Genomic DNA, 15,431 nt, shown 5'->3' with positions numbered 1-15,431 from the left:
AAGCCAGATTCACTTAAAAAGCTTGTTACTAACTTAACAATTGCAGTGATTCACTTAAAAACTGTGGCACGAGACACTGTAAAATGGGGCAAAACTCACTTAACAAGTGTCTTGCTCAATTGTGATTGTAAGTCAAGGACTACCTGTATTTTTAAAGTAAGTTATCAGCAATTTAGTTTTGGGTTTGAACTGAATGTCCGTTCCATCTCAATCTTCCTCCATGGCCTTGCCCTTCGTTATTAAGACACCAGGAAGCTGCATTGTCCTTAAACTCATTCATAATCACCATCAGAAGCTTTCAAATCCTTAACAATGCAAAATACAAGTAACCTCTTTTTCAAACTCCATCGTAAGTCACTCCCTAAATCATACCATTGGCCAAATGTCCCAGATGCACTGCAGCACTCCGGCCAAAATATTCGTAGTTTAACAAAATGAATTGCATTACTGAGATACAGACATTAAACTACAGACCTAATCAGTTAACTGAAAGAACCTGCTGAACTCAGCAGAACTATCTTCTAAATAAATAAGACTTCACATTTGGATAAAACTTTTGAGCCTCTGTCAACAGGTTATTAGTTGCTGAGACAGAAAACAGAACATTTGTTTATCAGATCAAAGAAATATACAGTCTTTCCTAACTTGGAAGTAAGGGTAGCATAAAAGTGCCACTGTTCTCCACAGACCTGGGCAATTCAGAGATGTCTACCAATGGTCATATTTATGATGAGGTGAAAAAGTTACAGACCACCAACCCCCAGCACAAAGAAAACTGTGTGAAATTCACAGCTACATTCCTTCTCTTTATACATTAAAAAAGTACAGTATAAATGGAGAATATATAACTCCTAGTTGGATTAATTCAAACAGCCCCAGACCTTCACTCCATGCAGACAATAGATATGAAGAAAACTTTACACAAGTAATTTCCATAGCACATTTACATATCATGTTACCTAATGGATACTTGAGGATGTGTTTCTAAAAATAAAACTTCATCTATTAGCCAAAATTCCCAAATCTGGATGCCTGCCAAATGTATAGATTTCATTTCCCAAAATGGCCTAGCTAGCATGGTCCTTGTTAACAATTCTGGGAATGGACGTACATATTTAGAGGAATTTGGGAAGGCTGGTGTAAACAGCAACTGTCTCCAATCTTCCTTTTTTAAAATTTATTTGTTTGGGAAATGTTCAACCTCAACAGTCTGACAACTTGAGAATGGAATCAAGGGAACTATATGAGAAATCCCAGTATTTTCTGGGGTTTGCAGAAAAATCGTGGAAAACCATCATACCCAGAGGACACAAATGCAGTCTCTCCAGACGGATTCTTGGACTTTTAGCCTAGAGGGAAATAACTTTGATGCACAGTTTTTTAAGTCACTGTAAATATTTTCTTAAATAGTTATAGGCTTACATTCATTTAAGGGGCTCTTTACATCGCCACTGTAAATCAGCAGATGAGAAAGAAGGTCAGAAACAAGAAAAAAGTTATTTAATGAAAAAGCCTTTCAGCCATAACAGCAGCATTGGGAGGCTTCTGCTGGAGCATGAAAAATAAATCTTTTAGTTGAGCAGTTGGGTGATTTACATTTGTCCTGAGGGGGCTCTTGAAAAGGCATTCTAGTCTTGGTTACTTTCTCTCCGGGGAAGGGGTGAAACTCAGTGGGAGAACCCATATTTTACATAAGAAGAACCAGATCTCCACCATTTCCAATTAGATCAGAAAAAGATCTTGCACAATTAAGCCTTGTACAACCATTTGCTTCATAACCATTTGAAGTTTACAACGGCACTGAAAAAAGTGGCAGCATCCCCATGGTCACATGATCAAAATAATAATAATAATAATAATAATAATAATAATAATAATAATAATAATAATAATAATAATAATAATAAAGTTGGAAGAGACCTTGGAGGTCATCTAGTCCAACCCCCTGCTCAGGCAGGAAACCCTATACCATTTCAGACAAATGGCTGTCCAGTCTCTTCTTAAAAACTTCCAGTGTTGGAGCATTCACAGCTTCTGAAGGCAGGTTGTTCCACCGGTTAATTGTTCTAACTGTCAGGAAGTTTCTCCTTAGTTCTAGGTTGCTTCTCTCTTTGGTTAATTTCCACCCGTTGCTTCTTGTCCTGCCTTCAGGCGCTTTGGAGAATAGCTTGACTCCCTCTTCTTTGTGGCAGCCCCTGAGATATTGGAACACTGCTATCCTGTCCCCCCTCGTCCTTCTCTTCATTAAATTAGACATACCCAGCAGCCGTTCCTTATATGTTTTAGCATCCAGTCCCTTAATCATCTTTGTTGCTCTTCTCTATACTCTTGAGACACTTGGCAATGGGTGGTTGCACATCACCAGTTACAGTGTCATGTGATCAGCTTTTGCTACCTTCTGACAAGCAGAGTCAATGAGCAATCTGGAATCACTTAACAATCATGATGAACTTTCAAATTCTCATGCCATTATTAAAATCTTACAAGTTTTTTTTTATCAGAATGCTAAAATATCACGATGACTTACAAAAGTTTTTGCCAGTTGTATTAGTATGGAGGTTAAGTTATTTGCTGCCACATGGAAAGCATTATCGCGTTTCAGTGTTTCAAGTGCCCAAATATTCTACTTATTTTCCTGCAACAAAACTAAAGTTCTCTAGGCATCCTTGCTTTCCATGTGGAAATAATGGCACGAGAATTTTAAAATTCATCAGACAGTGTAAATATAAGAATGTTGTTTTAGAATACATGGTTGCCTCTTAGGGACTTGGTAGGTCTTCTCATAGCAGACCAATCAAAAGTCACTTTTTTCAGTCCGTTGTAACTTCAAATGGTCACTAAACTCAGATTACAAGAAAAGTAGTTCAACCAACCAGAGGTTTAGCAGAGAGAAAGTTGATATAAATCATGTTGAACTGTACTGACTGATGGCCAAACTCGGTATGAAGTACATAGTTCTAGCATTTCTCTACAAGGTAATATTTTAGTTCAGAATTATCCTCATGATTTATAAAGTTTCTCCTACCGTAAATTTTTTTATATATAATTCTATCATTTTCTTAATAATGCAGTGGAGAATGTCATGCATGGCATGAAAGCTAACCAAGCTTTCTGGAATATATATATATCCAAACCTACATGGTATTAGTCCAAAAACGTTAAATTTCTCAAGTAATTCAGGAATTAAGGAAAAGGAATTTTGTACTCTTGCTGAGTAATCCAAAAGTTCTGCTAATACGTTGCTAAAACAATGGATTTTGAGGGGTCTTTGATGCTCTCTGAACTTGGTTGTTTTCTCGCAGATATTTCATTACCCAAACTAAATATCATCATCTGATGATGTTACCTAATTTGAGTAATAAAACATCTCAAAAGCACCAAGGACCTCTCATTTCAATCCTAAATTACAAATATTCTCCTCTATTTGTACGATGGATTTTGGAACTATTTTTAAAATATCAATTGTTTAATTAGTTACAATAGTTGTCAGATGTGAAGAATCAGGACCATACCTTAAATTATAGTCAAGCTGATTTATTATTCATGTATATACACAAAAATCTAGTCAACTAACCATCAGCACTAAACTGGTGCCAGATAAGAGTTAACAGAATTTAAGGGCTTGGACAGCTTGTGAGAATGTAACAACTCTTAGTTAATTACTCTATTGATTCTGCCCCCAGGCTCTGCCACTGCCTTCGCCTACAATAGTGCACTAATCATTTGTTAATCCGTTAATAGCTACAGTAATACAAACATATTCCCAGGTATGCCAATTTGGGCTATAATCTCATCTTACCTTTTTCATCAATATTTTTGGAACACTAACCAAATTTCTTTCAGTTGTTCTGGAATTGAGAAAATGCAAAAGGAATACTTACCAAATGCTGAATTATTTCATTGTTTTACAGAAGAGGAACAGAACTGGAGGAAGAGATGGCTAGCTAAATTAGATTCATTTAGAGTAGTGGTTCTCAACCTGTGGGTCGGGACCCCATTTGGGGTCGAACGACCATTTCACGGGGGTCGCCAAACAATGCAGTCCGCCATTTTTTTCCCTTTTCCTTAGCTGTGCTACTCCCTTTTATTCTATTGGCTTTTGAAAGCCAATAGAATAGACTCTCTTGAATAGAGTCTAATTCTATTGGCTTTCAAAAGCCAATAGGAATTGTCCAGGCTGTCTCTGCCCTGCTGAGCCCGCCAAAAGTCCCATTCTGCAAATGGTGCTGCACCGGTTGAGTAGTCCTCGACTTACGACCGGTTGGGGGTCGCGGCATTAAAAAGGTTGAGAACCACTGATTTAGAGGCCAAAACTATTGCTTCTAAGAGGAGGGCTGCTTTTCATCTGATGAACATTCTCCTTCCCATTTTTCTAATAATGTCTCTAGTCTAGAGGCTTCCCTCAGTTGTGGGGAAATTGTGTCTTCTCCAAAAATAATGGGACTGCAACTTCCCAAACTCCAGCCAATATGCTCAAATCCTGCAAGTTGCAATCCTATCAAATTGGAAGGTATCTGATTTAAGCAGAAGGCAGTAGAGATGGATAGATCTGTCAATTTCAATTCCTCTCATTCTATCAATTTCACTTGTTCATTTTTGTATTTGCAAATTTATTTTCTCTTATTCCTTTACTGGTTTGCTGACCTGTTGTTGTTTTTTGGAAAAAAAATGCCTCAAAATGCCTGCATGTGTCTTGAGGGTTTGTCTCCAGTATGCATCTTTGTTTGAAATTTGTTTGAAAAACAAATATTGTTTTGGCACAATTTTCTTGAACAAAAGTATGTTGGCACGTGATCTATATTATTCATGCAGGCTTTCCTTTAATAATGATTTGTTTTAACTAGCAAACCACCATTAACAAACCAGTAAAAATGCAGAGCATTTCAAAGACCTAAGTTTGGTTTTGTGCACTGTGGAAGGCAAATTTAGTTCAGTTTACATGAGTGCTTTATGGACAGGAAGGCAGGATGTAAACCGAAATAACAATAATAACATTGAGATGTAAACCAATCTCTCTCATGCCTCTTAGGGAGTTAAGACAAGACATGATGTGGTGTCCTACCCTTGAGAAGAAGCTGTGTTGGAGATATGTAATAAGAGGACATTCAACACAAGGATAACCAGACATAGCTTTGATCATTCTTATTATTCTAGACAACACCAAGAAAAGGACAAAAAGAAACATGAAAACAGCAAGAGTTATATCTTGTTAATAACTGTCTTACGACTTTTTCTGTTGACTGGCGGCTAACCTTATTAAAGCCAGGCTGATAAGACATAATTGCTGTGTTCAGATAACATTATGACCAAATAAGCCATGTTATGATTTACTCTGATAGACTGGCTTACAAAATATGCTAAGAGAACTGCTGGGTCACCCACAGCAAGCTGAACCACAAACCATCCAATCCTATTTTAGGCTAGTGGGCTGTGTGAATCCAGCTAGCCCCATAACTTAAATTGTAGTTTCCAAATAACTAAAGAGATGTGGTTTCATCCATGTAAGATTTTTGAAGTAGAAAGGTGTTAAGACAGTGGTTCTCAACCTGTGGGTCGGGACCCCATTTGGGGTCGAACGACCATTTCACGGGGGTCGCCAAACAATGCAGTCCGCCATTTTTTCCCCGTTTTCCTTAGCTGTGCTACTCCTTTTTATTCTATTGGCTTTTGAAAGCCCGCCAAAAGTCCCATTGTGCAAACGGTGCTGCACCAGTTGAGTAGTCCTCGACTTACGACCGGTTGGAGGTCGCGGCATTAAAAAGGTTGAGAACCACTGTGTTAAGATTTTAGCTGGCCTAGAAACTACATTTTTTATTGGGAGGTCTTCAGCCCCTCAAAAATTTGGAGGTAAGCTATTTCTGCTCTCTGATGATGAGACGCAGGAGAAGAATTAGGAACAGGTGATAATTGATATGTGCTCATTGTTTTATAAGTTCCAGAAATGAATCTTAGCCTAAATAGTAGATTTAAGCTTCGGTTACATAGGAGAAGGAGTCGCAGAACCTTGGGGTGGAGATAAAAGAGAAATCAGCCTAGAATCCTTACATAGTCATAAGCGGACTAAGTTCAACCCTCCCCCCTTGAATTCTGTTGACTCTTATCTAACTCCATGCTGATGCTAACATTAGAGGGAAATATTCTTGTCCACGTGGCAATAAATCAATTTAATTGAACCTTCATGTGTAGACCTGGTCTTTTGCACCTGACCGATAGACTTTACTAGCATAGTCTGAAGGGTAAGGCTACATATTCTCTTAACAGTACAAAGGAGTACTGTATACTGTTTCAGATTCCATTTGTGAGACCACCACTAGTTGGATCTAGTAGAGGCAGATGAACTGAAATTGCATTCGCACATTTGCAAATCTTCTCAGAGTTTAGAGAGGCAGTTGGGGAGAGAAAGAAGTTTGCCATGTTTTTATCGTTTAGAAGATGTGCTCCTTGCCTTCTTTGTGGCCATTAATGCAAAGAGCAGCAGTGCCTCTTCCCTCAGTAGCCTGGTTGCTCTCCTGTTTTTCCACAATATTCCATTTCAGGTAATACTGTGCCTTAGTATGATTTCCAACTAAGCAGATCTGGCTTAAGCACATGATAAACACGAGCCACAGTCTTTGAGAAGGCCCCATAAGAGCCGAGGTAGTGCAGCAGTTTGAGTGCAGTACTGCAGGCCACTTTGCTGACTGTGTTCAGCAGGGCAGCGGTTCAAATCTCACCGGCTCAAGGTTGACTCAGCCTTCCATCCTTCCGGGGTAGGTAAAATGAGGACCCAGATTGTTGGGGGCAATGTAAATATATATATACATTGCTTACTGGTGTACACCGCTTAGAGAGTGCTTGCACTTAAAGCGGTATATGAGTCTCATAAATAAATAAATAAATAAATAAATAAATAAATAAATAAATAAATAAATATGAAGATGCCTGCATGCCCTTTAGGTAATGATGTTCTTGCCATGCTACTATCTTCAATCAAAGAGGAGTCAGATCTGTAGTTCAGATAGCCTTTGCTGAACATTGACTGTGAATATGCCCTTCTAAGTCAGAGTTTTATTGCCAGTCCCTGGTATTAACTGGCTTTGCTGCTGTTCCTTCTAGCTGGAGCTATAAGGTCCTCTGAACACTTCATGAGCTAAAGAAGGAACAAAAGAAGGTTAGACTTTTCCAAGTATTTCTTATTACCCCATCAATCGGACGTGGTTCCTATTGGTCTGACAGGCAAAGAAATGGAGGATGACTGTAGCATTAACGCTACAGTACGTGAGCATTTTACAGGGGAAAACTCCAAAAACATCTTGTCCAAGCTTCCTTTGAGTACAATTCCAGCACAACAATAAAGAATTTGTATGTGCACCCTTGATTTGCAAACTGATTAAATCAGGAAGTCAATTAACAAATCTGTAAAAAGCAACAGAGGTGTCATGTCCAATTTCTCAAAGCTGTCCCTTCATCCATGCATCACGTGGGCAAAATAACACAAATACCTGGCCAGCAAATCTTTTGAACTCTACAACAATTTGAGGAAAGCAATTCTTTACCTCTTTCCAGCAGTGGCTTCTAAATCTGCACACCATCTCAGTTTTGGAACCTATGCCACTTGTCTCACGTGCTGCTCTCATCTGTTTCTTAAGACAGTTACAATAATTCCAGTCCAGATGGCAGTGGCTTGGCCACAAGGCTAGGCTGGTACTTTATCTGGACTATGTCCATTGTAAGACTTGTGTACTTGCTCCCCGATTGTGTCCTTCCCCTCCTCGCTGGCTGATTCCTGTGTGGACCAGTCTACTAGTTTATGCCTTTTCCTTTTAGGGGCTATTCCCTCCCCACTACTCCTCATGTGTACATATGTGCCATACACATAAGTGCCTTCACCTCATTTCCCACCATATGTGCCTTGTCACTAATGTAGACTCTTTTTCGTTTTTCTTTTCCCTTTATGGCACCACCATAGCTGCGACGCTAGAATAACCAAAGCAATAGGGAATAAGTTGTCCTTTCATTCCTACATCCCTCTGTAAATCTCTGAAAACTTTGCAGCAAGGAAGAACTGTTCAGTATCCTAGAAACAAGACAGCAACTTTCTTACCGTGCAACCTAAAGATGTGTCATTTAAAAAATAAACAAAAGGCAAGGAAAGCTTTGCAGGTCTACGGATAGAAGGTGGGAAAGCAAGGGAAACGTCCTTCGCTCAGTCTGGCCAGAAAGTGAAAGTGTGCCCATTAGACAATGCAAGAATGGAAAAGAGTACGAGCTTCTATGGTTGAGGAGAGCTCATTGACTTAGACACTCAATGAGTCAACCACAAGATTATTTTAATCAAGCAACTGCCAACCAGTACAGAATATACAACCTGGTAATCCAGGGCAATGATTAGTCACAGGAGGGGAGAGGGAATGTCAGGCACTGCAGTGAATCAGAGCCTACCAGATCAGAATGAAGTACTGGAATGAAGCCACTAGCGTGGCTTGGTCAACCGTTTTGAATAAAAACTGGTGGGGTGTATTTGCAGTGGGCTGGAAGTGGAGCAAAATACCATCCATCCCTGCACTTAGCAAGTGGCAAGGGGCACATGTTAGCAATGGGTCAAGCAGAAGATGCAGATCTACCCTCATTTCTAGACAAGTAGTTCTTCTTCACCAATTTCTCCAAAGGAACAACAGTAGTTGTTTGCAAAATTCTCCTATGGCAGTGGTTCTCAACCTGTGGGTCGGGACCCCATTTGGGGTCGAATGACCATTTCACGGGGGTCGCCAAACAACGCAGTCCACCATTTTTTCCCCCTTTTCCTTAGCTGTGCTACTCCCTTTTATTCTATTGGCTTTTGAAAGCCAATAGAATAGACTCTCTTGAATAGAGTCTAATTCTATTGGCTTTCAAAAGCCAATAGGAATTGTCCAGGCTGTCTCTGCCCTGCTGAGCCCGCCAAAAGTCCCATTCTGCAAACGGTGCTGCACCAGTTGAGTAGTCCTCGACTGACGACCGGTTGAGTAGTCCTCAACTTACAACCGGTTGGGGGTCGCGGCATTAAAAAGGTTGAGAACCACTGTCCTATGGATACCTCAGCTGCTCTTGGGGCTGCCCTTTAATCCCTACACAGGTAGTATGTTGGGGGAAAGCTCTGAATGAAGGAGAAGGGATTAAACAACTCCTTTACCTAGGTTCTTGCATAAGAGAATGCAGCTGAGATACGTCATCAAACAGATATCCTCTAGGCCGGGGGCTTCCTCAAGATCCTCTGCTGGTTTGTCCTACATCTAATCTGTTAGACCCCGATTTTGATTTCCATTACAAAAAACCAAACACCAGCCAAACAAGCAATGCTTGGTTCTATGGAACTAAATCTGAGAGACTATAGTAATATCAGACATTGTCTGCATTAATAATAAGTGAATGATATTTACTGATGCATAATCAATATTGGAACACGTTTAAAATATTCAAAGCCTGCCTCTATTCAAACATCCTATAATTTCATCTCAGGCTGTCCAACACAATCAAATCTACATAATAGTTGTCAGACACTTTGAACTTGGCTATTACCAGCTCCTCCTGGTCACCAAACAAGCTCCATATCTGCCTCCTTTCACCTTTTCTAGTTCAGGAATTTTCTCGGAAGGCACAACTGAGGCCACACAGAATTTGCAGAAAGCCTTCACAGAGAGGAGCTGTTAATGGTTTTTTTGCAAACATCTGGACCATGCAATACGTTGATTTGCACCCAAATTATTAAGTGGATGAAGTTTCAAAGGCAACACTTTAAAAAAGTGAAGAAAAAAAAAAAAGCAGGCCATGGCTGAGTCTCAAAAGTTACTCACCTCTCTGTTTCCTGGCGCATTTCCTCCCGTTTTTGTCTCCTAAGCTCTCTGCGACGTTCAAAGTCGTCCATGATATATATTCAAGTTCAGATAAATCCTCCAAACCAGACTGAACTTGAGAAAGAGAGAGAAAGAGGGGGAAAAAAAGTCAGAATCAGACATGGATATGAAGCCTCCTATTAACAGAATCATACCCAAGTATAGTCATGTTCGCATCCACAGTTAAAACGATTCTCTAGAAGCACCAAACATTTTATTAAATGTTTAGCAAGTTTCTGTTTGGAAGTCAGCTTCCTTGCTGGAAATTAAAACAAAGTTGTAACATTTTACGTTTGATGAATGTCTTAAAAGAGCTATTTATGCTTACTGATGTCGTCCTCCTGCTATAAATGTTTAGCAAAATAATAATAACAGTTTTAAGTGAGATGTGCAAATTTGCTATTTTGATAACTGGAAACACAAAGGAGGCTATTTCATTGTAGCCTCAGGTTTGCACCATTGCAGATGCGCAACAGTCAGAAAAGAATTTGTTAATGGTCAAAAACAGTTTTCCAGCAACAAAATATTATCTTTCACTTTAATGCTACTTTCTTTGCTAATCACAAAGCTAAAAGCATGCTTTTTGGAAAGGTTAAAAATGAAAATTCCGCTGTCAGTAGGAACAAAAGAAAAGAAGCTAATGGTTAAAAATACCCTCCTTAGAAATGTTGCTCTAAATCCTCCTTTAAAAAAAAATTAAAACCGACACTTGAGATGCAGGAAGCAGTGGGGGGAAAAAAGAATTGGACAGATTGAAGCATCTGCAATTTAAATCTGCACCTACCTTCTTCTTGTAGGTTTACTCCATAAAATATTTGCTCCGTTATAGTTCCTTTATGCGCAAAACCCTTTCAGGCTTTGGTTTATATCCTATCGAGACAAATATAGGAGAATTCTCCTGCAGGCCCCCCCAACTAAAAATGACTACCAGAAAAGGGAAAGCTGTTCTCTTTTTGTCCCGGCTTTGTTTACAGAGCTGTCAGTGGTTAGTTAAACTCTGCCTGGAATCTAGCATTTAAGGCCTGCTCCAAGAGCGTTTCCTGTGTTGAGCTGGAGGCCCTCAACTTCCTTTGGAATTCTAGCCTAGACTCCGCTCTCAGGGTGCTTTTTCTTTCTTCCCCTTTTTTTTTTTTTTAAGTAACTTTCCCCTCCTTCTTTCAAAATTTCCAAATCTTTATGGCAGTCCAAATTCAGGCTTTTTTTTTTTTTACAGTGAATTTAAACTGGGCAAACGTGAGATAAACACACACTGCTAGTCTAAAGAAGCAAAAAGGATCCTGCGTTAATGAGCACTTGTTTGCTGATTATTAAGGGATCTCTCTCTCTCTCTCTCTCTCTCTCTCTCTCTCTCTCTCTCTCTCTCTCTCTCTCTGTGTTGTGTGTGTTGTGTGGTATAGGTAGTCCTCGACTTACAACCATTCATTTAAATGTCCAAAGTTACTGAAAAAAGTGAGTTATGACTGTTTCTCACATGAGAGTTGCAGCTTCCCTGTGGTCACGTGATCAGAATTCAGATACTTGCAATTGGCATGTATTTATGATGGTTGTCGTGTCCCAGGTCATGTGAGCTTCTGACAAGCAAAGTCAAAAGGGAAGTCAAAGTCACTTAACAACCATGTGACTACCTTAACACCTGCAGTGATTCACTTAAGAGCTATGGCAAGGAAGGTCATAAAATTGGGCAAAACTCATTAAACCACAGTCTTGGGCTCAATTGTGGTAATAAGTTGATGATTACCTGTATTCGGTCTCATAGGATTACTCGGGAGAAGGCAGTGGGGTGGAGGAGAATGATATAATCATTGCTGATCCTTAATACTTAAGCACAGTAGTACAATATAGCATTATTGTATATGTATATAAAAACATATACAGGTAATCCTGGACTTAACAACCGCTCATTTAGTGACCATTCGGAGTTACAACAGCACTGAAAAAAGTGACATGACTGCTTCTCATACGTAGGATCATTGCAGCCTCCCCAGGATCACGTGACTCATGTTTATCACAGCTGCGGTGTCCCTGGGGCCACATGATCACTTTTTGTACCCTGACAAGCAAAATCAATGGAGAAGTCAGATTCACTTAACAACATGTTACCAACTTAACAACTGCAGTGATTCACTTAACAACTATGGCAAGAAGGTCATAAATGGGGCAAAATTCACTTAACTGTTTCACTTAGCAGCAGAAATATTGGGCTCAATTGTGGTTGTAAGTCGAGGACTACCTGTACAACATCGCACTGGGCATCTGGAGTGCCCACCTTTATACAACATATTCTCCACATACATACCTAAGTGAAGTTAGCATATCTTTACTTATTTTCTGGAAGTCCCTCAAGGCCTGGCTATGTCATCAGGCCTGGAGATCCCAGGAGACTGAGGAAACCTTGAGGTGGTTCCATTATTAATATTAAATCTCCTGTATGCCTTATGATTTTTAAAAGCTTTTTAATAATGACAGCTTTTTAAATACATTTATTGTTTGTGTCTTGTTGTAAGGTGCCTATTTTTGTGAGATGGACAGACATATACATTTAACCAATAAAATCTGACTTTAATGCCTGTTTTCATGACGAAGAAATTATATCGGCCCACAGGTGGTGGGACAAGGAGTAAGAATCGCCGAATACTACAATTGGAGGACACCAAGTCCAACCCTTTGGGTCAACACAAGAATGCAAATTAAAGATGGCTGTCTAGCCTCCACCTGAACACATCCTTTGAAGCAAGACAACTCTTACAATAATTGTTTCCTGCTCTTACTCAACTCCTCTCAAGGTATTTATTCTTTTGTTTAATAAAATGCATACTTTTAGAACGAGCTTGAAACCCGATTAAAGGATCATATTCAACTGAACAATTATTGACACAAAGAAGTGGACCTTATAAATTGGGGCTTTCCCATCTGGATACTCCTCACCTGAGGGTTGTCATCTGTGAAGTTGTCAACCTTCTACTAGTTGTTCCCTTCTACTTTTTTGAATTGAACATCAACTGCAAATAGTTAAGGCCCACATGTTGTGGCCATAGCAGCAAAACATGTTAGCCTAGACCAGCGGTAGGTAACCTTGGCTCTTTTATAATTCATGGACTTCAACTCCCAGAATTCCTGAGCCAGCCGGCCTCAGGAATTCTGGGAGTTGAAGTCCACGAGTCATAAAAGAGCCAAGGTTGCCTACCCCTGGCCTAGACCCACTTCAGAAAAAGTTATGGACATGCTACAAGGCGTTAACACCGCTAAACAGGCATGTATAAATGTACCTGGGACTACAGGAGCCAGAGATCCCTACAAACCTTCTGAAGAACATGTAGAGTATGCAGTGCAACCATTCCTGATGACCATTAGGTGATTTTTGGCTACTTCCTTTCTCTGTGCTTGATCTACCTCAATGTTTCCCAAACCTGACAATTTTAAGGCATGAGGACTTCCTGAATTCTGGGAGTTGAAGTCCACATGCCTTAAAATTGTCAAGTTTGGGAAACACTGATCTACCTCATCAATGTTTTGTCATGGGGATAAAATGGGATAGAGAATTTCCCCCACACCAAGGGAGTGAATATAATACAATAGTAATATTTCATAACGGCCTTCAGCCCAGTACAAACTTATAGTATATCATGCTAATCATAAATAATCAGGTTTGGTTTACTGTAGAATTAAGAGTATAATACCTGGGCTGCAACAATTTGGATGGTCCTAAGATGGCGGATGAGATACACAAAGCTCTTAGTTATCTATTGACACCTAGTGCTCATCTGAATTTTTGCAGTCCCGGTATGGAAGTTGTGTGAAACCAACCATTGTGTTTTTTTATATTATAGTTTACTGCTTACCATATCACGGCTCATTTTTACAACAAAACTCATGGCTTACTGAGAGTGATATGTTTAACTGGTCCCTAATGAAGATCCAGGGACAATTTGAAAACTAACATTGACTGTAATTACCAGGAGCAAAATCTATTCATTATAGGTCATATCTAGACCTCTGAAGTAGTTTTGGGACAACCACTGCTTATCATTGCACCCCAAAATTGTAAGAAAGGATCTAATGTTTGTTAGTTAATATTATTTCATTTTATTTTTAAAAAAATACATGCTGTCATCCCAAACAAAGTTTCCTATAAAGCTTTTACATTATGACATCTCAATCATACATTTTTTTTTTCTATTTTGTTACAACCCCAATCTTGTCCCTAGTAAAATCCAAATGATCAGCTGGAGATGGTGGTTAGAATGTGGTGTTGGAGGCTAATTCAGCTCACTGCCAGGAGTTCAATCCTCTGCAGCTCAAGGTGAACTCAGTCTTCCATCCTCCCAAAGTTGGTAAAATGAGGACACAGATTGTTGGGGGCCATATGCTGACTCTGTAAACTGCTTAGAGAGAGCTGTAAAGCACTGTGAAGCGGTATATAAGTCTAAGTGCTATTGTTATATCCTTTGAAAAAGCTTTCATTCATCAATTACCATGCTATATCAAACATGGTTCTATTGTATCAAACTGGTGATAAGAAATAAGTGGTCCCCAACCCCTGGTTCATGGACTGGCACCAGTCCGTGGCATGCCATAAACTGGGCCACGCAAACAAGCAAAGTCCCATCCAGTGGATGCAGGCAGCATGTGAAACCACACCTCCTCCGGTCCATGGAAAAACCTCTTTCCACGGAACAAGTCCCTGGTGAGGGACCACTAGTCTTGCCTATTAAGATGTTTAGGATCTCTGGCAATTCCTGCTTGACATTATGTTTTGCCATGGAATACTTTTTTTTGGTAGAACGTCTCAATGACATCATATACAAAATATAGCAATTAATCACTTTAAAGGCTGTATTGTTCTCTTTCCTTCCCCCCCCCCCCCAGTGCTGTCTGGCATTTTGGCAATGGAGCAAAAATGTTCAGTCTTGAATGCATTCACTGTATTGTTTCCACAGTCCCTAATTCCTGGTTATGCTGCATCTACTAGGACCCATAGTTGGTTGACTCCAATAGGAGTCAGAGGTCATTGGGCTATTTTGTGTTTTTTTTCCTGCCAGCTAGGCCCACCTGTGGGGCCTGGTCAAGGACAGACTCTGGTGTAGCACTGGTCTTTAGCCCCAAACATATATACTGTCTTTCCAGATTATTCTTTGTTGGTCTAAAAGTAGGTTTGTTAGAGACAAAACTTAAGTTCCTGTGGATTGGCTTAACTGTCTGCCTGGATGAGTAGGGATACCCCAACAGAACAATTAAAGAGCAGCTATGCAGAATATCCCCCCCCCATCTATCTATCTATCTATCTATCTATCTATCTATCTATCTATCTATCTATCTATCTATCTATCTATCTATCTATCTATCTCTATCTCTATCTCTATTTCTCTATCTCTGTCTCTATCTTTATCTTTATTTCTCTATCTCTGCCTCTGTCTTTCTCTATCTTTATCTCTCTGTCTCTGTCTCTAGCTCTAGCTCTATCATCTCATTTAGGCTTCCAGATCTATCTCTTCAAATAGGTATTCAGGAACTGCCCGGCTAAGACATACAGTCATCAAACAAATCCAGGTTAAGGTGTGTTCCAGCTTACTAACAGCCATC

General features: G+C 39.7%; 1 protein-coding gene across 8 annotated transcripts in view; it reads right to left on the bottom strand.

Annotated features, from left to right (window-relative positions):
• Positions 1–15,431, bottom strand: part of CALD1 (caldesmon 1) — a 201,478-nt gene that overhangs the window by 102,544 nt on the left and 83,503 nt on the right. For 5 of the 8 annotated variants that reach the window (XM_039368920.1, XM_039368434.1, XM_039368751.1 and 2 more), the window contains exon 2: positions 9,813–9,926. In XM_039368920.1, the coding sequence (XP_039224854.1) occupies positions 9,813–9,883 (71 nt within the window). In that variant the 5' untranslated portion in view covers positions 9,884–9,926. Of the gene's footprint in view, positions 1–9,812; positions 9,927–10,635; positions 10,979–15,431 lie in introns of those variants that run through there. The other 3 variants (XM_039368514.1, XM_039368675.1, XM_039368597.1) reach the window with 3 other exon arrangements.

The sequence above is a fragment of the Crotalus tigris genome, unplaced genomic scaffold (assembly GCF_016545835.1).
Source record: "Crotalus tigris isolate CLP2741 ecotype Arizona unplaced genomic scaffold, ASM1654583v1 scf7180000017541.2806704, whole genome shotgun sequence".
Lineage (NCBI taxonomy): Eukaryota > Metazoa > Chordata > Lepidosauria > Squamata > Viperidae > Crotalus > Crotalus tigris.
This window is presented reverse-complemented; position numbering and strand designations above follow the sequence as displayed.